Source organism: Brassica napus, chromosome C1 (genome assembly GCF_020379485.1).
Source record: "Brassica napus cultivar Da-Ae chromosome C1, Da-Ae, whole genome shotgun sequence".
NCBI lineage: Eukaryota > Viridiplantae > Streptophyta > Magnoliopsida > Brassicales > Brassicaceae > Brassica > Brassica napus.
This window is the reverse complement of record NC_063444.1, coordinates 38,549,961-38,571,345: the sequence shown is the minus strand read 5'-3', so window position 1 is coordinate 38,571,345 and position 21,385 is coordinate 38,549,961. Positions and strand designations below refer to the sequence as shown.

Sequence of the window (21,385 nt, the reverse complement as noted above, 5' to 3'; positions counted from 1 at the left end):
AGATGTCTTTCGTGCATTGAGAGATTTTGCGTAGGAGTCCCGCTTGTCCTGCACTGTGTCGCTTCCACGATTGAGAGACTGCAGTGATGAAACCCTCGCGTTTTATCCAGCGCTGGTCGTACTTGAAACCCGCTTGCTGTCTTCACATTTGCTCAATGAGGCTAGTCATGACTGGACTGTGGTCTGAGCAGACTTTCTGTAAATAGGTTGCTGACGCTTGGGGGAACATATCTAGCCAGGCTTGATTTGCGACTGTTCTGTCCATCTACATTGGACATTTTCGTTATTCCTGGTTCCTGCCCATGAGAATTGGTAGCCGACATGTTTTATGTTCCAAAGCCCACAAGCATGCAACATTTGCCGAAAGTCTTTGCCTTCTTCTGCACTCCTTGCTGCTCCGCCTATCTTTTCTGAAGGATCAATAAGCTCATTGAAATCGCCAGTCATTACCCATGCTCCATTTCTGGCTGTACCAATTCTTGTGATCCTTTCCCAAATGTCACCTCTTTTGCCCTTGATTGGCTCTCCGTATACGCAGGTGAGAAAGAACATTTTGTCTTGCCACTGAATCTTTAAATCTATTAATCTGCGGTTGGCCTGCAGTACCTCAACCTTGCAACTTTCTTTCCACATTACTGCAAGACCACCGCCTTTTCCTACCGGTTCCACTGTTTTCAAGTTGCTGAAACCGAACTTTTCTACCAAACCTTCTATGTACCTTCTTCTGTTTTTGGTCTCACTGAGGAATAACAGCTCAGGATGATGCTGACCAAGCAACTCCTGTAGGTGTCGAACTGTCGGGGTGTTCTCCAACCCCTGACAATTCCAGCTGAGTATTCTCATATTGACTTTGAAGGGTTGGAATTATCCATCAACCCTTCTTCCAAGATTTTGCCACTCCCCAATACTATCCTACGGACAGAATGGCGAGGGCGTGTAGCTGCTACTTGAGCAGAATGAACTGGAACTTCTACTGATTTCTCTCCAGACCCGCTTCCTTTGGTGCCTAGTCTTTGAAACACTGAAGCTTCATGGGTTTCTGTTCGAGGCTTCTTTGCTTCCCTGTCCCCGCTATTATTGAGCCTTCTTCTCTTTGAAGATAGGACTTCTCTGAGGTTCTTTGTGCCCTCTGCTGTGTTCTGTGAGTGTGATCCGAGCCGTTCGAAAACTGAGGGAGGGCTTCTACTTCCCTTGCTTGAACGTCCTTCTTGAGATTCTTTGTGGTTAGAGGAGTCCTTGGAGTGACTTGATCTTGCCTCAGCAGCTCTATCATGCTCAGCGATGCAGGGGGAGTTAGGTTCTGCATTTCCTAATCTCTCAAAGACTGATACCAAATCTCTGTTAGCCTCTGGAGGGGACGTAGCTCTACTGCAAGGCACGGATCTTTTTCCTGAGGAGTTCGATTTTCTGCCAATGGGGATTGAGGATTCACCCGTGCTCTTCGAGTTTGTGCCTTCCAGTCTAGGGGTTTTAACTATTTCCTTTTGCTTCCATACTCGACTTGATTCTCCAGCGATATCCTTCCCTTTCTGGCTCGTCTTCCTGTATGGAGCTGCAGCAGGTATTGTTTCTCTGCGACTTGTTGCGCGAGATTGAGTTGCTCGAGAGTGAGTTGTTCGGGGAGCTTTTACTGTCGCTTTGGAGTTTTGCCCACCTTGTTGGTCTTTTCTCAGGGATCCTCCTTGGGCCTGGTTGCTTCGTCGTGGTACGGCGACGTTCTGATGCTGCTCCTGGGGTAGAACTTGATAGGGGCACTTTGTTTGATCATGCGTGAGGTGCTTGCAGAGAAAGCAGACTTTGATGAGTCTCTCATATTCCAGCTCAGTAGGTATTACTTCTCTTGACTTGAAGCGAGCTGTACGCCTGAACTGGAGTGGCTCATCTGTATTGATCCATACTTGAGCTCGAATGTATTCCACGGAGGTAGAGTTCTTGGCGTGCAGCTCTACCTTTTCTATCTTTCCCAGAGGTCCAATGAGACTGTCGACGGCTTGCTTCTTTAGGAGATGGACGGGGAGCCCTCGGACTCTGATCCAGAATAGGATTTTGTGGAGGAAATCTGGAGATGGGGAGGGTGACCATTGGTCAAGAGAGACTATCCAGCCATTCACAAACCAAGGGCCTCTCGTGAGTACATGGTGAAGGTCTCTGTCCGATTGGAAGATGAACTGGACTCTGTCTGCTCCCACTCCTCTTCCATGAACTCTATCTTCCAAGCCCCATATCGGGGGAAGGGCTTTGACGAGGCCACCGACTTTGTGTACAGCAGGGTTGAGGCATCGTACAATCACGCTAAGAGAGTTTTCTTCAATGAGGTCGTCGTTTTCTAGGTCCGGGATGTCGACCATCTCTCCCTCTTCTAGCAGCTCGAGCTCTTTGAGTTTCTCCATCAAGGAGAGCTCTTTCTTCTTTTTGGGACGAAACATTTTGTTACTGACCTGAGAAACCACAATGGTCTAATGAGAAGCCACAAAGGCCTAATGATAAGCCACTAGGGCCTAAAGAGAGAATCTTTCAGTCTCCAGCGAGGGTTCGAGGTGGGGCGTTTGGATCTGGGGATCGTGGTTTGAAACTAGTGGGTAGAGGAGAAGATTTCTTCGGAATAGAAAGCTATGTGAGTTTAATGGGTACAGCGTGACCTTCTGCTTGTCTTGCTGAATGAGATCTAGGGATATCAGATCAATTTCTGGGGATTTGGGGGAGATTTGGGGATTTTGGTGAGAACCCTAGCCGCCTCGCGAGAGAACATGGTTTTCTTATAAAATTAACTTTAAGGGCTGTAAGATACGTAAAAGTCCCCCCCTCTCTACTTCTTTTATAAAATTAATCTTAGTTTATTAATTATTATTTTAAACCGCATATCAATAGTTCAGCTCCACGTAAGCCTCCATTAACGGAAAGGTCATCATCCACAAACGTTTGACTAACATAAAAAAGTTAACGAATGATTTAACTTATTAGTTCGTGTATGTAATTTAAAATAAATTTAAGTTTATATATGTTTTTGCATATGTCGTTAGTATATGTATTGATCGGGACCGCAAAGTTCTATTGAAGTATGAATTGGTTGTTTTCCCTATGGGTGACCAAGTGAAACAGTGATAGGGTTGATGCTTGAGATGATTTGTTTCCTTGTATAGAATAACAAAACAAATCTTCAACAATAAGAAATCACTCGCCCATATCAATTGGTTACAAAAGTAAAAGGATGTGCTTGCATCTATAACAAGTATCTTTCTTTTACTGGACCAACATTTTCTTCCATTAAAAATTTCTCACCATTTTGTATAACCAGTTTTTTCTTTAAAAGTGATATTTCAAAAATTGTTATTTTGCTTGTAAAACAAGTTAGAATCATTTTCTCCAAAATAATAAGTTTGATCATAGAGGACATATTGTTTTCATCAACTGAAAGAAAATAACGCAGAGAAAAAAAACATTCGAACATGTAGAGCCATAACTGTATGTCCTTTGGGGAAAAAAAAACAGAATGATATGTAATGAAAAGAATTGACGTGGGCTTACACAAGCACTAGAATCTTATCTAAAAGAACATACTCAAAGTGATAATCACGAGTGTACATATTAGCCGCCAACCGCCACACAACAAAAGACATACACTAGACTTATTCATCTTTAAGCCGAGCAAAATCTCATGGAGTCGGCTCAAACTGATGGCGTATACCAACCCCTTCTCCAGCCTGATCAGCTTTCTGCTTTGCCAGAGTCGAAAAACTGCGAGTTAGAGAGAGTGCTGGCCGATGTTGAAACTCCCCTGTTTCTCCGCCTGCGTAAAGCCACAATGATTGAAACCAAGCTTCTTTTCAAGCTTGCTGCGCCTGCTGTGGTTGTCTACATGATAAACTACCTCATGTCCATGTCTACTCAAATCTTCTCCGGCCATCTCGGAAACCTAGAACTCGCTGCCGCTTCTCTCGGAAACCGCGGAATACAAGTCTTCGCCTACGGTCTCATGGTAACAAAATGATACTGGTTTTCAAGTTTTGCGAACCGTCCTTAAATCTAAGGTTTTGAAACAGTTAAGGTTTAAAAACCGGATGATCCATATACATATGTTTCGGATAACATGAAGGCCTACAGATCCATATATCTTAAGCATTTGAAATTAAATGCTAAAAAAAATATTTCATCAGATTGTCCCAAAACCAGAACATGTGTTTTGTTGTTATGGGTTTTGGGATGTTTTTGTAATAACTTTGATTTTTGAAAATCTGTAGCTAGGAATGGGGAGTGCGGTTGAGACGCTATGTGGACAAGCGTTTGGAGGTAGAAAATACGAGATGCTCGGCGTTTATCTCCAGAGATCCATCGTGTTGCTCACTCTCACCGGCGTCCTCCTAACGTCAATCTACGTCTTCTCTGAAAACATTTTGCTTTTCCTCGGACAGTCACCGGAAATAGCTTCCGCCGCGTCTCTCTTCGTCTACGGTCTCATTCCTCAAATCTTTGCCTACGCCGTAAACTTCCCTATCCAGAAGTTCCTCCAGTCGCAAAGCATCGTTGCTCCGAGTGCTTACATCTCAACGGCCACTCTCTTCGTTCACCTTCTCTTAAGCTGGCTCGCTATATACAAGCTTGGGATTGGGCTTCTTGGAGCGTCGCTCGTGCTCAGCCTCTCGTGGTGGATTATAGTGGCGGCTCAGTGTGTTTACATAGTTACGAGTGAACGGTGTCGTGAGACGTGGGGATGGTTTAGTGTGCAAGCTTTCTCGGGGCTACCGAGTTTCTTCAAACTGTCCGCCGCCTCCGCCGTGATGCTCTGCCTTGAGACTTGGTATTTTCAGATCTTGGTTCTTCTTGCCGGACTTCTCGAGAACCCGGAACTCGCTCTTGATTCTCTCTCCGTTTGGTAAGTTTTTGACCAAAAACATTTCCTTCAAAATAAATGTTGATTCCCTTAAAAATATAAATTCACCTATTCTAGTCACATATCCAGTGCTTGGATCCATTAATAGCCATTAGTCTTTTATTAATAATGTTAATACAAATGACATTGGGCTTCAGATGTTGTGAGCCCAAGTTAATGTCAATTAAATGAAAGATGGCTAAAGGGGAAAAGTCTCACATCGGCCAAAAGAAGAGAATTGGAGTGATATAAATATGCTTTCTCACTATAAGAGCTTAAACAGCTTGGAGAGAGAGGAAGGCTCCCCACGCGCGTGCCGCCGCCGTCCGGCAGGCTTGGCGTGGGCTTGGGTCTTGGTGGAGGGCCTACGGCCCAATAAGATTTTTTTTGGACCAAGTTAAGCTCAACGTTTTTGCCATTTCATTTCTAAAAAACAGCATGACATTTGTGTATAAACGACATGAAGTTTGTCTAAAAACGACACGAAGTTTATCCGTCCGAAATGGATCAGAACCGAGTCAACAAGAGAGAAACTTGCGGAGAAAGTTGCTCAACATTTCACTCCGAGATCCTTGAGAGATTTTCGGAAAACGTTGGCAACAGTTTCGAAAAACCGCTCCTCGTCTCCTCTTTATATATCGACTCTCTTCCTTCCTTCATTTAAAAACCTTTCCCATATCAAAATCTAATAGCGAAAATCTCTTAGCGTAAGTCTATAGTTCGAGAGTGTTTCGTAGATTTATAGTTCGATAAGGCGATTCACGAGTGAAGCGTAATCGTCTACCATGGTTGTATCTTGGGACTCGATATTCGTACAGTACCACCTCACTAACGGAGCGAATATTTAGAGTTAAGGAAAAAGATTATATATCGACTCCATGTTTATTTGCGAATACGATTTCTTATCGTTCTTGTATTCACTTTACAAATCGTCGATTTCCTTAACGTATTATTTTTGTTATATCGTTTATCTCAGTCTGGTTATCCGACTTCTACAATCTTAACTCTAAATTCGCTTTCTATTTAAAGCGTTTAATCGGATTGAAAAACGGTTCAACAAAGATTTGTTAACAATTTTTAGAACGCTGTTCGCGATTTGCTCTGTAGCATTTCCGCGAACCGTTTCTTATTTATCTCATAAACGGTTTGTGTTTTGCTCTGTAGCACTACCGAAAAACGTTTATTCATATATGATTCATACAAACCTGTTATGGTTTCATTCAAACGATGTTTGCGATTTGCTATATGCTTATCCGCGAAACGTTTCTATGCTATTTTGAAAACGAGTTTGCGATTTGCTTTATAGCCCTTCCGCGAAACGTTTCTTATTTTTTTCATACCGCTTTGCGGATTGCTTTGTAGCATTATCGCGAAACGTTTTTGATACATTATCAAAATGTTATGAATCGTTTCAATAACCGCTTTCTTAAGCGAGTTTGTGAAACATTCTAAGTCTATACAAAACGATTTCTGCGAACGCTTTTAAACGAGTTTGCAAAATGTTTTTCCTCAAGACTTATATCGATATGATTTGGTTCAAACACCAAAAATGAAAATCAATTTTAGACTATTATTTTTTGCTTAAAAATAATATGTTATTTGTTGATTGGAGTACTAATCCCTCTTCATGTTTTCTCTACAGAAAAATGACGAACGATAACAACACCCCCATTAACACCACTGATGTCACAACAACTCCACTCAACGTTGCAGCCACTGATGCAACTGTGACAACCGCTGGAAACATCACAGCGTCAACCGCTGCAGCAACAACAAGCACTATCCTCCCTGCGGGAAATGCTGCTGATGAAACCACTCGCCGTAGCCTATTCGGTGCCGGTCTTTATCAGACGGGTTCAGTTTCAGCAACTGCAAGTGGTCCGGTGGCAGTTCAAACTCCTCCGGCTGTCCCTAGTGTGTTCACTCAAGGATTGATGCCAGACAAGTTTGATGGCAAAGGCTTCAAAACGTGGCAGAAGAAGATGATGTTCTTCCTGACAACGATGAAGCTGGACAAGTTCATCCAGGAGGACAAGCCCCTTATTCCTTACGGGATTGATGATGTTCACAGTCTCGCAACTGTTGACATATGGGTGCATTCCGACTTCATCTGCAAAGGTTACATTTTGGGTCGTCTCATTGACCCATTGTACTGTGTCTACTGTGAGATCCCCACGGCGAAAGAGCTATGGAGATCACTGGACAAGAAGTACAGAGGTGAGGACGCTGGCTGCCAGAAGTATGTGGTCTCAAAATTCCACGACTTCAAAATGGTGGATTCAAAACCCATCATGGATCAGGTGGAAGCGCTTCAGCTCATTTGCCATGAAATCGCTGCTGAAGGAATGTCCATCTGCGAGACATTCACAACTCTCAGCTTTATTGAAAAGCTTCCTCCAAGCTATGCGGATTTCAAGAACTACTTGAAACACAAGAAGAAGAAGATGAGGCTCGAGGAGCTCATCATGAGGCTTCAGATGTAATCCAGAAACTGAACTGCTGACAACGTCACTTCTAAGGAGCACAGTGTCAACATGGCTAAGCACAAAGGCAAAGGAAAGCCACACGCTAACTCTCCTGCCAAGCCTTCCAAAACTGATGCAGCCTTGAAGGCTTCTGGAAAAAACTTCAAGAACAAAGGTATTAAGATCAATGCGAATGTGGAGAAGTTCAAGGGGAAATGTCACTACTGCCACAAAGTGGGGCACAAGACTGTTGAGTGTCGCAAAAAGATCAAGGATGAGAAGGCTCAGGCAAATCTCACTGAGGAAGATCTCGTTGCTGTGGTGACTGAAGCCAACATGGTTGAAAGCAACAACCCCAAGGAATGGTGGTATGACACTGGTGCAACCACCCACATTTGCACCGATAGGGCGATGTTCAGCACCTATCAGAAAAGCGAGACTCAGGAGAAGCTCAGGATGGGAAACACTGCAGTCTCCAAGATTGAAGGACACGGCAATGTGATTTTGAAGATGACATCTGGACGTGAGGTCACTCTGACGAATGTGAAGCATGTGCCTGACATGAGGAAGAACCTGGTCTCGGGAACCTTGCTCAGCAAGAATGGATTCGCCACAAGTTTTGAGGCGGACAAGCTCGTGATTAGGAAGAATGGGATGTATTTGGGAAAGGGGTATGTTAAGGGTGGACTTGTCAAGTTGAATGTAAAGACAGTCCCTCCGAAAGTTGTAGCTCCAAAAGTTTCAATGAATAAGAAAGAGCCAGTTGCTTATTTGGTTGAGTCTTTTAATATATGGCATGAAAGATTAAGCCATGTAAACTACAAATCTATACAAAGATTAATGAATTTAAATCTAATTCCTAAATGTAAAACAAGTAAACAAAAATGTGAAGTATGCGTACAGGCTAAGCTCACAAAAACACCATCACCTCGTGTTGAAAGAACTAACAAACCTCTAGATTTAATTCACACCGGCTTATGTGATTTAAAATACATACAAACTAGAGGTGGAAAAAAGTACTTTGTGACCTTCATAGATGACTGCACAAAATATTGTTATGTATATTTATTACATAGCAAAGATGAAACCTTAGAAAAATTTAAAGAATTTAAACTCGAGGTCGAAAATCAGCTTAAAACAACTATTAAAGTAGTTAGAAGCGACATAGCAGGCGAGTATGATGGTCCATTCAATGCATTTTGTAAAGAACATGGAATAATCCTCAAACTACAGCTCCTTACTCACCAGAATGTAATGGAGTTGCTGAACGTAAAAATCGAACTCTAAAAGAGATGATGAATACAATGTTGCAGGAATCTGGGTTACCCCAGAACATGTGGGGAGAAGCGTTTCTTACCACTAATTATATCCTCAACAAAATTTCACACAAAGTAACAGGCAAAACTCCATATAAATAATGGAAGGGTAATTTACCTTCGTATAAATACCTCAAAGTATGGGGTGCTTGGCAAAAGTTGCATTACCGCCACCAAAGAAAGTCACTATTGGACCTAAAACAGTGGATTGCATCTTCATCGGATATGCACATAACAGTAATGCTTATCGATTTCTGGTCCATAAATCTGAAATATCAGACATTCATGAAAAAACAGTCATGGAATCAAGAAATGCATCTTTTTCCATATAAGGAAAAACAAGGTTCAAAACGAACTCGAGAAGAAAGAGACAATGACAAGAACTCAGAAACTGAGAAAAACGTCGAGATTTCTATAAATGATATTTCAGAAAATGAAGAAAAAGATAAACCTCGAAGAAGCAAAAGAGCTCGAAAGGAAAAATCTTTTGGTGAAGATTTCCTAATGGCATTTTTAGTCGAAAATGTTTCAAAAACTTTGGCAGAAGCCATGGCTTCACCAGAAGTTCCATTTTGGAATGAAGCTGTCAGGAGTGAATTTGATTCTATCATGCAAAATTATACATGGTACATAACAGATTTACCACCTTGCTGCAAAGCATTAAGGAATAAATGAATAATGACACGAAAACCTAGTGGAAAATACAAATCTAGGCTTGTAGTTCAAGGATTCCGACAAAAGGAAGGCTTTGACTATTTTGATACATATTCTCCAGTAACGAGAATAACATCAATAAGACTAATGATAGCAATCGCAGCCTTAAGAGACCTAGAAATCCATCAAATGGATATAGAAATCGCTTTTCTAAATGGTGATTTAAAAGAGGAAATTTACATGAAACAACCTGAAGGTTTTGTCGTTCTTGGACAGGAAGACAAAGTATGCTGACTTGTAAAGTCACTTTATGGGCTTAAGCAAGCTCCTAAACAATGGCACGAAAAATTTGACAATACAATGATATCAAATGGTTTCAAAATAAATGAATGTCACAAATGCATATACTACAAAACAACAAAAAATGCGTATGTTTTGCTATGTTTATATGTAGATGATATGCTCATTATTGGAAGCAATAAAGACATTTTCGGAAGCAATAAAGACATTATCAATCAAACAAAGAATATGCTCAAAGGGACATTTGAGATGAAAGACTTGGGATTGGTAGATGTAATTCTCGGGGTTAAAGTTATAAGAAACTCAAACGGAATTACCTTAACCCAATCTCATTCTGCTCAAACAATATTAGAGAGATTTAAAAATTACTCTAATAGTACGGTAAAAACTCCGTTAGATCCCCAAATGCACTTGACAAAGAATTCAGGTGAAGCGGTTTCACAAAACGAGTATGCACGTGTGATCGGAAGTCTCATGTACTTGACTAATTGTACAAGACCAGATCTAGCGCAAGCAGTAAACGTACTTAGTCGATATACAAGTAATCCAGGTCATACACACTAGAAAGCTATAACGAGGGTACTAAATTACTTGCGCTACACTAAAGATTTTGGGCTTCACTATGGTAAATAACCAGCAGTTTTAGAAGGATACAGTGATGCTAACTGGATATCAAATTCAAAAAACTCAAAATCCACGAGTGGATATGTCTTTACACTAGGAGGAGCAGCAATATCATGGAAATCTACCAAACAAACAGTGTTAGCCAGATCAACCATGGAATCTGAGTTCATAGCCTTAGACAAAGCAGCAGAAGAAGCTGAATGGCTTAGAAATTTTTGGAAGATATTCCTATGTGGGAGAAACATGTGCCAGCTATACGCATACATTGTGATAGTCAATCACCAATAGCTCGGGATCAGAATAATCTCTACAATGGTAAATCTCGTCATCAGAAGACGACATAAAACCATTAGAGAAGTTATCTCAACTGGTGTAATCACAATAGACTACATCAAATCAGCTGACAACCTAGCGGATCCATTTACTAAAGGTTTGCCACGAGATGTTGTTGCTAAATCATCAAAAGGAAGGGGTTTAAAGCCTATAACGAATGAGGATGCTTGATTGCAACCCTACCTATCATGACTGGAGATCCCAAGACGTAGGTTCAAAGAGATGACAAAATCAAACAGAATCTAACCAAAGCACTTGAGACAAAGTAGTCTCTTCCCAGCTCCTAAGATGATAAAGTGATAAAGAATGTGATAAGGATAAGCATAAGCTTTTAATGATTCCATAGCTTCTAAAGCGGAGTATTACTCAATACTTTTCATGGTGAATCACCTAATGAGTGTGAAATGGGACCGTTTCTAGGAGAATGAATGCAAGGTTATATTCTCTAAGTTCACTCATGAAAACCAGGAATAGTTCAGGGCCACAATGAACACAATAGAGAACTAAGTTCTACGAGAAAATGAAGCTGCGTTATGCCTGTTGTCTCGGTCTACATAAAACACCGGTTGGTTCAAGACATCATATTCACCTTCTGGTAAAGTAAACCCGACAGATATTAACTATGAGTGGTTCAAGGCTTAAAAATGTCACCAACTCAAACACAGTGAATTTTTGCAAACACTCTCGATAAGTCTGTCTAGTCTAGTCAGGATTAGAATAAGTATAGTTTTTAGAAGTCTATCGAGTCTGCATATGTTTAGAGTCAGTTCTATTCATGTGGGGGATTGTTGGATCCATTAATAGCCATTAGGCTTTTATTAATAATGTGAATACAAATGACATTGGGCTTCAGATGTTGTGAGCCCAAGTTAATGTCAATTAAATGAAAGATAGCTAAGGGGAAGAGTCTCAAATCTGCCAAGAGAAGAGAATTGGAGTGATATAAATATGTCTTCTCACTATGAGAGCTTAAACAACTTGGAGAGAGAGGACGGCTCCCCACGCGCGTGCCGCCGCCGACGTCCGGCCGGCTCGGCTCGGCTCGGCGTGGGCGTGGGCTTGGGCTTGGGCTTGGGCTTGGGTCCCTGGTCTTGGGTCTTGGGTCTTGGATCTTGGGTCTTGGGTCTTGGGTCTTGGGTCTTGGGTCTTGGGTCTTAGGTCTTAGGTCTTGGGTCTTGGTGGAGGCCTCCGGCCCAATAAGATTATTTTTAGACCAAGTTAAGCTCAACGTTTTTGCCATTTCATTTATAAAAAACAGCATGACATTTGTGTATAAACAACATGTAGTTTGTCTAAAAACGACACGAAGTTTATCTGTTCGAAATGGATCAGAACCGAGTCAACAAGAGAGAAACTTGCGGAGAAAGTTGCTCAACGTTCCACTCCGAGATCCTTGAGAGATTTTCGGAAAACGTTGGCAACAGTTTCGAAAAACCGCTCTTCATCTCATCTTTATATATCGACTCTCTTCCTTCCTTCATTTAAAAACTTTTCCCGTATCAAAATCCAACAGCGAAAATCCCTTAGCGTAAGTCTATAGTTCGAGAGTGTTTCGTAGATTTATAGTTCGATAGGATGATTCACGAGTGAAGCGTAATCGTCTACCATGGTTATATCCTGGGACTCGATATTCGTACAGTACCGTCTCACTAACGGAGCGAATATTTAGAGTTAAAGAAAGAGATTATATCTCGACTCCATGTTTATTTGCGAATACGATTTCTTATCGTTCTTGTATTCGCTTTACAAATCGTCGATTTCCTTAACGTATTATTTTTGTTATATCGTTTATCTCAGTCTGGTTATCCGACTTCTACACAGACTAGCACAGGTAGACACAATTATTGGTTCCCTACTTGGCTCTTACTTGACCAGTAAAGTCGAGTACTCATCATATTCATTCAACAAAAAAAAATTGAGTACGCGTCTTGATCAAATCGAGTATCTACTCGTTTGTTTCAACTAATTGAAATCACCAGAGATGTTTCAATATTATAAATTAACTACTTGGTGTTGTTGGCTAATATATTATCCGTAGCTTGTTACCCATTAACACATTTTTTTTACTAAATATAATAAAAGAAATCATTTAAATGTAATGAATTAAACAAAAAAAGTATATTTATAGAAACATTTTTGAGTTTTTTTTCTTTTATATACTATATGTGATAAAAAAAATCTTTTCTCATTCCAATATAATGTTTTTCTATATTGATTTAAGACATTGAAAAGTAAGAAAAACTTCTTATAAAATATAAGAGTTGTTTAGTTTTGAATTAGAACTAACTAAACCTGTATCAATCAAATTCATGTGCAAATTTATAACTAGCTAAAATAAATAAATAATTATCAAATAACTTACAAAAAGCTATCAAGTAATTTGTAACTAGTTTACTAGTAACAAATAGTAAAATAGAGCGAGTAACGTGCATATATGCCAATTTTTAACAAATACTTGAAATTGCAAGTACTTATTTTAATAAACCAAATACAAATCTAAATTGCATTACCCAAACAAGATATGTCAAGTACCAAATGTAGCAAAAATGACAAATACATGGTTTGTGCCCACAGAGTTCTCATATCAACTAAAAAGTAATAAAAATTAAGAAGATGAAAAAAAAAATCTCATATGAGACTCTATGAATATCACTATAATATGTGTCATTATAAAGTACAATTTTTAATATTAAATTTTACATATGTAATTAAGTTACATTAAGATATATTTTTTATTCAGTTTCCAAATGATCTATATTTTAGAAAAAATAGTTTTAAGAAATTATTTTTTATATTTTCAAAGTATTTTTATCAATTAATAGTAAATTGTAGATTTCGAAAATTAATTGTATTTGTTAAATTTTATTGATCAAATTTTTTGAAATTATTAGTTTTTAAAAATAGATAATAATAAAAATTTAATATGTTTTATTAATGTGTAAAAACTTTAAAACATAGATCATGTAAAGTAGAATGAGTACATTTTGGTTAGCTACTTTCCTTACTATTCTTAACGGGGTTATCTTTTTAGAGCAATGTTAGTGTGAATTTCTCAAGTTGAGTTTATCTTAATATGGCAACAAAGTATTAATTTTTAATTGAATAATCTCTCAATTATTTTTGAAAACTTAATACCAAAGTTTTTCATTTCAATTATGTTGATTTAGATTTCTGAAGTATCTATTTTTTATTCAATAGTATTTGTATTTTATTTCATTTTTAGGAAATACAAACTGAGAATAATAAGAGCATCATCAATCGATAGTTTCTCAAAAATATTTCTTAATATTATTATATTAACTTCTCAATATTGTAATCAAAATCAATAATAGCAAAAGGAAGTGAAAGACATGTCATCTAGAATATCTTGTCATTTGTGTTTTTTCCAAGAGATGGTTTCCCTAATTGTTTTCTTCTCTTTCATGTTGTTATTGTTATTATTATTATTATTATTATTATTATTGTTATTGTTATTATTATTTCGGATTTACTTAAATTATGAACCGTTTTGGATTTTCTAAATATTTAAGAATTTTATTTAATTAAATACTAATATTTCATTTAATATTTTTGAAACTGAAATTGAGAAAATATATTGTGAATAGTTTTTCTATTTGTTAACTAGATTTTATTTTTTCCGTTCAAAGGACAATTATATATATGTATCTTTATTTTATTGTCAAGTATATTTCGTCTCTTCATCGAAACCAAACAATATTGTTCTGATGAAATTAGACGTCAACGCGCATGGTTATAGACTTTGGATAAATGATTTTAGAAATGGTTCCTCAACACTTCCTGTAACAAAGTTATTTGTATGAGTACAAAAGTAAGTTTGGTTATTAAAATGAAAATTTACTCTTATTAGATACAAAAAAATATTTCTACATCCTATTTCCTCGGGTTTGTCTTAATCTTCAATAAACTACTAAGTACTAACTAATACATGGAATTGAACAAAAACATTTTTATTAGTCCAATTATTAGTTAAGCTCTTCTTTGTGTGTGTATATCTAGTTATATAAAAAAGAGTTTGAATCCCTCCTAGACTATACACGTCGGCAGCCACGTCATTAATTCGCGCGCTGACAAGCCAACACGTGTTCCAGTTAAGTGAAACGCAACACTTCACTAAACTATTTGTTACGTGGGTTTTTATTTGACATGGGCCTTCTTTTTGTTCGATTATGCCACTCCATTAATGTGTATTTTCAATTGGAAACGCGGCGTTGAATGTCTTAGGGTTTTTTTTGCTTCATCTCCGCCATTCGAGAATGAGACAGAACTAGAGTTCTAAGAGATGTTTCAGCTTCTTATTGTTAATTTCTACCAGTTACAGATTCCCCATCTTAAATTCCTTCTAAAATCATCACTCACGATCTACCTTTGAGTTCTTCATGCAAGGCGGTGTGATCTCGATTATAAAATGGTAAGCTTTTTCTATGAAAACCATCTTCTAATTCCCTGTAAACAAGACAATAGACTTATATCCAGAAAATGGCTAACCAGCGATCTTTCTTGGTTGCAAGTTGTGAGCTTTCAGTATCTTGTGCATTGACTTTTTCCTTTACGTGTGATTTGTGAACATTAGCTACCGAGGATTTTGGTAAGTTAGATAGGAAGATTAAGTTGACTGAATCCATTCTCGAAAGCATACCCTGCACATTCATATTGTTTATTGATATTCATGTGAACATGCGACTGATTGTTTTTTTTTGAACAAAAACTTTGCAAAAAAGTTTAAAGCTTTGACTGTGAAAGATTCTTCGTTCTGTGTATACCTTGCCACACTTATGTAAGCTGTATAACTGATTGCTTTAACTCCGATGTTATCTTATACTTTTTTTCTCTTTGTTTTTGTTCTCTGTTTCTTTTTGTGTGAATCTAATTGATAAAAATGTTCCTCTTGGACATGTAGATGGGTTTTCTGACTGGTGCTCGAAGCCTTGAAGATTTACCTCTGGTATATTGATTTCTCTTTATGAAAAAATTACTCTTCTAAAAGGATGAGAGCAGGTATCTAAATTCTTTAGCTTTTGAATATTTTTAGTTGTTGAATCTTTTACTGGTTTCTGCTTTGTAGCTCTCAAGCTGTTTTGATGGTCGTTACATGTTTTTGGATTTTGCAGTTTTCAGTTTTCAGAAAATGATCATGCTGTTGGAAGCTCAATAGAGAGCTAGAAGATGCAGAGCAAAAGGTCACGGAAATTAGGAAGAAGATAACAACGTGTGTGAGTTGTCTATGATACAAGAACCGGTAACTAATGGGGGAAAGAAGCTATGAGTTGATAACATCAATGCTGACAGTGGTTTTTCTGAGACAGATTATCCTGGTGACGATATTCCTGGAGCTGGAGCTGTGACAACAAAGCTCTCTTAAGGTGTGACCACTGACCAGGGACCTTTTGTATACCAAGCTTATACGGAGAATCACATCATCCATGGCACTACCAATAGGTCCATAAATACGAAGCACTCGGTTGTGGTCGATGGTTCAGACACGGAGGAGATTTCTAGGTTATTTAATTTTTGTAAGATGATCTACCGTAGAAGACATCATGCCGTATCATTTTATTAGAACAACACAACTTTTCCTTTGCTGCCTCTTTGTTTGAATTCGCTTTTGACCATTACCTTATGTGCATGTTCTCCCAACATATCAACCATATTTTTTAATTATGTTGAGATCTTTACTCTTGTGGTGTTATCAAATTCTTTTGTTAGTTGCCAAACACCTCTTCTTCTGTTTTTATTCGAACTGAAATTGACTTGGAAGGTAATCTACTCAGTTTCTAATGGACGCCATTTATAAAACATCAAAACATTTTTTTATAAAGAAAACAGAAACAACTCCAATGGCTTTGGATAAGGGTTTCACTAAACACGATTAAAAAAAAAATGATAAACACCAATTTCATATACTAAGAAGATAAAATAAGTTAGAAACCTTTTTGTATTCAAGAAAAAGAAGGAAGAAACCTATTTAATATCAGATTAAGAGCTTGATTGGTTTTCCCGCTATCACCCGCAAACGCAGCTTTTGCGATTGGTAGCGGTTGACAGCGTTTCGAAACAATCATACAAACCGCTACAAATCGCTTCAAATCGCTCCGAACCTCTTAAAATCAAAAGCTGGTTCCAGCTAGCGTTTGCGGTTGCGGGAAGATAATTTTTTTTTCTTTTTCTTTTTAAAACCATATAAATACAAAAATAAAAATAAAAATAAAATTTTTAAAATGGAATTATAAAAATGCTAAAATATATCTATTATATTTTAATTAATATTATAAAATTTTAAAATAAAAATATTTTCTATAATTTAAAAAAATTAAAACTATAACTTTGAAAATATAATTTACATATTTATTATAATATTATGATTTTTGATATTTTTATAATTATATAAAATGTAAATATTGTTAATTTATTATTTAACTGCTGCTGTATTTGGTAGTTAACCAGTCATAAGTATCCCGCAAACGCACTAATTTCTAACCGCAGAACCAGTCGTACAAATCTTTTAGAACCGCTAGAAACCGCAACCACCCGCATCCGCAAACGCCCACAGCCGCAACCGCAACCGCTGCGTTTGAACCAGTCAGACCCTAAGTTACTGCTTGACGAATCTAATAAAGAAAAAAAAAAACAAAATATGCCACCCGACAAAAAAAGAAAAATATCTTACCAAAAGATAAAATATTTAAATACATTTTACATTTGATAAAAAATAATTTTCATATATATATATATTTTTATCCATGAATAATCCAGTTCGGTTCAGTATAAAATGGGATTTTAAGAAATCGGTCCAATATATTATTTATTACTGAATAATATGACCGGTAGAAAGGACTTCCAAATTTTTCCATGCACGAATATTTCTTTGAGTCACCAGCGAGACTTTTTTTGTTGACACAGCTTGCATTTCAAAATCTGATCGTACGGATTTGAGATTTTTTGCAAAAAAAATCTAAAATAAAAAGAAAGATTTGTACTTGGAAAAAAAAAGTTTTAAAGTCGACACATGCTGCTGAGTCTCCAGTGTCTGTGAATAATACTGAAGATAATTTGAAATAGTAACAGACGATCGGTTCATCCCTTGATATTAGTTGGAAGGTATTTCAAATTCGGGATCAGACTGTATGATAACCAGTCCACTCTATAGCACTAAGTGCATTCTTTCCGAGACCGACTGGATCAGCCGATAGGATTTACACAAAAAAAAATTTTAAAAAAAAAAAATAGATTTAGATTAAGATTACAACTTACAACACCTATTGGTTAAATGTTTCTTTGTTAAAAATAGTCAAAATGACAAGTCATTAGAAAGTTAAATTTGAACAAATTTAAAACAATAAAATTCTAATAATTAATTAAGTTTTTGATTTCTTAAATAAATAGTCAAATAGACAAATTATCATCTTAAAAATATAAAAATTAACTTTATATTTAGTTCAAAATGAATTAAACATTTAAATATATTTTAATTGTTTGTATATTTGTTTACCCGCCCGTAGGGCGGGTTTTGCCCTAGTTGTATTATATTCTATCATTAGTTAGATTAATCTATTGCCGCAGTTGTACTAGCTTATTTATTCCTCCAGCGTTCTGTTTAAAAAAGATAAATTCTGCACAGTCAAGTATTCAAATCATATTTAGGTAAAAGCCAATCGGGTTCAAATTTTTTAGTAAAAACTACATAGATATTCACAATGTCTCGTTCAGCATTCATTTTTGAGTCAGTTTTATTTTAATTTTAAAACTGATAAATATTTTAAATATAGTTTGATCTAGATATTCACTTTTCAAAATATTCAATTATACTTAAAACTCATAAATATATTTAAAATTCAAAAATCTAAACTTCAAAAAACATGGAATACTAATAATATACTTGAAACACCAAAATTATACATAATTTTTTTAAGATGATTAATACATGTACTATTTTTAAGTTATTGGATATTCAGATAAAATCTATGCCCGAAATTAAACTGAACAGATTATTTTGGTTTGGTTCTACTGTTAAAGTATCCATAATTACAGTTTTTCGGAAGATTTTTTTCGACAATAATATTAAAAAACAAAAAAAAATAGTAGATAATGAAAGTAAAAGTTAAGAAATTCTCAAAAGAATTTTCATCCGAGAGACTCACACAAAATGTCAAAACACCCAAAATACTTGTTTTCTTTTTATTTGTAGAATTTTTTGACAATTAAATTTAAATGACAGAATTAATGGTCTCCACTTTGAAAAACTCTGTCAATATGCTCTTTGTTTTTTTTTAACTTGTGAGTATCCCGGGTCTATGAAAAAGTTCAGACTAATTTCTAAGGGGAAGTGCAGCCTACGGATAGATCATTTCTATGGATATGCAAATATGTCCTAAAGCATGGATCCATATTCGTGTCCAAATACATCATGAACTAGTTCCCTTCAATAAGATTCGTACACGCAATCTGAATGCATGAAGAAGTCCGTCCATACCATTGGCCATGATATTCCGGACAATATGTTCTTTGTTTTCCATTTCTGTTTTATGCCCGCACCGCTTTTCTTTATACTCTTGCCAAACAAATGGAGCCATTCAATTTCGGAACTTGTACTTAATCATGATAGCATTCGCATCTTCTTCTTTTTTTTTTTCGAGCAACAGCATTAGCATTTTTTCTTTGACAAAAGATAGCATTCACATCTTTAGGATATACTGTCTGCACTTTTTAATACTAAAAAGCTAAAACTTTATAATTGTATTAAAGCAATGGTGTCCGATGATTAAAACTCAACTTTCCACAATATTATATACTCTTTACGTTTTAAAATGTAAGATGTTTAGAAAGTTTTTGATGTTTCAATATATATAATATTTTCGTATATTTAGGTAGCTTTACTTTTATTTTAAAAAAATGTGTGATCAATAGTATTTTATAGTCTATTTTATAATTGCTTGAATAATTTTTATTTATATTTTAAGAATACTTTCTAAGCAAAAAATAATTTTTTAACAGTTGTGCATTTGTATAAAACATTATATATTGTGGAAAACAGAAAGAGTAGTTTTCATATTATTTTGTGTTTCAGTTTGACGATTGCAGGTTGGGCGTTTATGATATCTGTTGGATTCAACGCAGCGATTAGGTCTGTTTTGTTCCAACATCCTTTCCTTAATTTTGATTATATAAAATCGAATATTTATCCAATTTATCTCCTCGTTTACAGAAAAAGACACAATTTATCTCCTCCAATAAATATATGGACGTTTTATCATTTACGCACACTTAAATATTATTTATGAATTACTATTTTTAAATAAATTTGTCGTAATTTTTAAAACTAAAATATGTTGTTATAATGTTTATCTAGTGTAAGAGTGAGTAATGAACTAGGAGCTGGGAACCCTAAATCAGCAGCGTTTTCTGTAATCATCGTCAACATATATTCGTTAATCACAAGTGTGATCTTAGCCATTATAGTTTGGCTGGGCCGTGACGTTTTGAGCTACGCGTTCACCGAAGGTGAAAAAGTCTCAGCTGCGGTTTCTGATCTTTGCCCGTTTTTGGCTGTAACGCTTATTCTCAATGGAATCCAACCTGTACTATCTGGTAAATACATATTAAAGTTTCATACACTGCAAACCAAAGTATAGAAATGACTCTTTTCTTAGTTCTTACAATTGAAAATTTTGTTTAAGGTGTGGCGGTTGGATGCGGTTGGCAAACGTTTGTGGCGAAAGTTAACGTTGGATGTTATTACATTATCGGAATTCCTATTGGGACTGTCTTTGGGTTTTACTTTGAGTACGATGCCAAGGCAATATACTTCTCTTGTTTTTATTTCGCTTTCGAATAGCTAACAGTTGTTTGTTTTAACATCTAACCATTCTTGTATCAGCTATGAGAATGGTATAACCAAAGACTAATGATAGCATTTGTAATTGTTTCAGGGTGTATGGACGGGAATGATAGGTGGTACTCTTATACAAACGGTTATTTTGGTCTGGGTCATACTTAGAACAGACTGGACAAAAGAAGTAAGCATTCTAAATTTCTAACCATTCACTACGTACCACGTTTAAGTTTTGCCTACCATTTGGATTTAAGTTTCATTGATTTGTTACACTTGTAGACTAGTAAAATGTAATGCTTGTTTCAGGTTGAAGAAGCTTCCAAGAGGCTAGATAAATGGAGTAACAAGAAGCCAGAAATAATTTCTGAATGATGTAATTAAGCTTGGTATTCAATAAACCCAAAATATTATTTGTCCGAACATATTACATGTATGCGTTAATAAAAATGAATAATAACAGTTAGACATATTTATTAAACCAGCATATATTTTTTTTTTTGGAAACACTATTAAACCAGCATATATTAGACATTTTTATAAATAATGATACACTATCTCGAGATTTTTTTTTTCATTTATTTTTATATAAATATTTTGTTTTTAATTCTAAATTTTTATATATTATAATATACATGTGTCTATCAACTTTTAAAACATAATAAGTTTACAGTATATTTTTTCATTGAATAGATTGTTTCAAACTTTCACATGTATTTGTTTCTTCTTCTATATATATATTTTCGGATTATTATTTCATTATTAAAATCGTAACTATATATATATATAAAGATTAGTAAAATATTGTTTTATTGTCATATTCAAAAATATTGTAACATTTCACAAATTTAGAAAGTTTTTAAAAAATTAAACTTTTCGCTTCATAGATTTATATTATCGAGTAAATAATTAAACATTTAGTTTTTGTTTAATTTTTAAAATAAACTATATAGTTTAAAATTTGTTTTCATTGGTTTAAGAT

At 36.0% G+C, this 21,385-nt stretch overlaps 2 protein-coding genes and 1 long non-coding RNA gene across 3 annotated transcripts; 2 read left to right on the top strand and 1 right to left on the bottom strand.

Moving 5' to 3' along the window:
• Positions 1–833: 833 nt before the first annotated feature.
• Positions 834–3,338, bottom strand: LOC125580229. The gene has a single exon (XM_048744448.1). It carries the CDS (start codon positions 2,424–2,426, stop codon positions 840–842), a length of 1,587 nt encoding a protein of 528 aa, XP_048600405.1. The 5' UTR covers positions 2,427–3,338; the 3' UTR covers positions 834–839.
• A 186-nt stretch (positions 3,339–3,524) lies between these two features.
• Positions 3,525–20,873, top strand: LOC106405794 (protein DETOXIFICATION 40). The gene is made up of 7 exons (XM_013846342.3): positions 3,525–3,976; positions 4,239–4,870; positions 19,642–19,698; positions 19,924–20,162; positions 20,252–20,370; positions 20,504–20,590; positions 20,713–20,873. The coding sequence occupies exons 1-7, from the start codon at positions 3,656–3,658 to the stop codon at positions 20,776–20,778; spliced, it is 1,521 nt and encodes a 506-aa protein (XP_013701796.2). The 5' UTR covers positions 3,525–3,655; the 3' UTR covers positions 20,779–20,873.
• On the top strand, positions 11,134–16,238 carry LOC106443333. Its single transcript, XR_001288002.3, has 3 exons — positions 11,134–14,988; positions 15,478–15,575; positions 15,689–16,238. It is a non-coding gene; the product is annotated as an uncharacterized LOC106443333 (long non-coding RNA).
• Positions 20,874–21,385: the final 512 nt, after the last annotated feature.

What these genes read in the sequence shown, in the direction of transcription:
- LOC106405794 (XM_013846342.3), top strand. Translation starts at nt 3,656, where the DNA reads ATGGAGTCGGCTCAAACTGATGGCGTATACCAACCCCTTCTCCAGCCT. An exon ending in ACTTTGAGTACGATGCCAAG is followed by an intron (nt 20,371 to 20,503) that starts GCAATATACTTC and finishes TAATTGTTTCAG; the next exon opens with GGTGTATGGACGGGAATGAT. An exon ending in GAACAGACTGGACAAAAGAA is followed by an intron (nt 20,591 to 20,712) that starts GTAAGCATTCTA and finishes TGCTTGTTTCAG; the next exon opens with GTTGAAGAAGCTTCCAAGAG.
- LOC125580229 (XM_048744448.1), bottom strand. Translation starts at nt 2,426, where the DNA reads ATGTTTCGTCCCAAAAAGAAGAAAGAGCTCTCCTTGATGGAGAAACTC.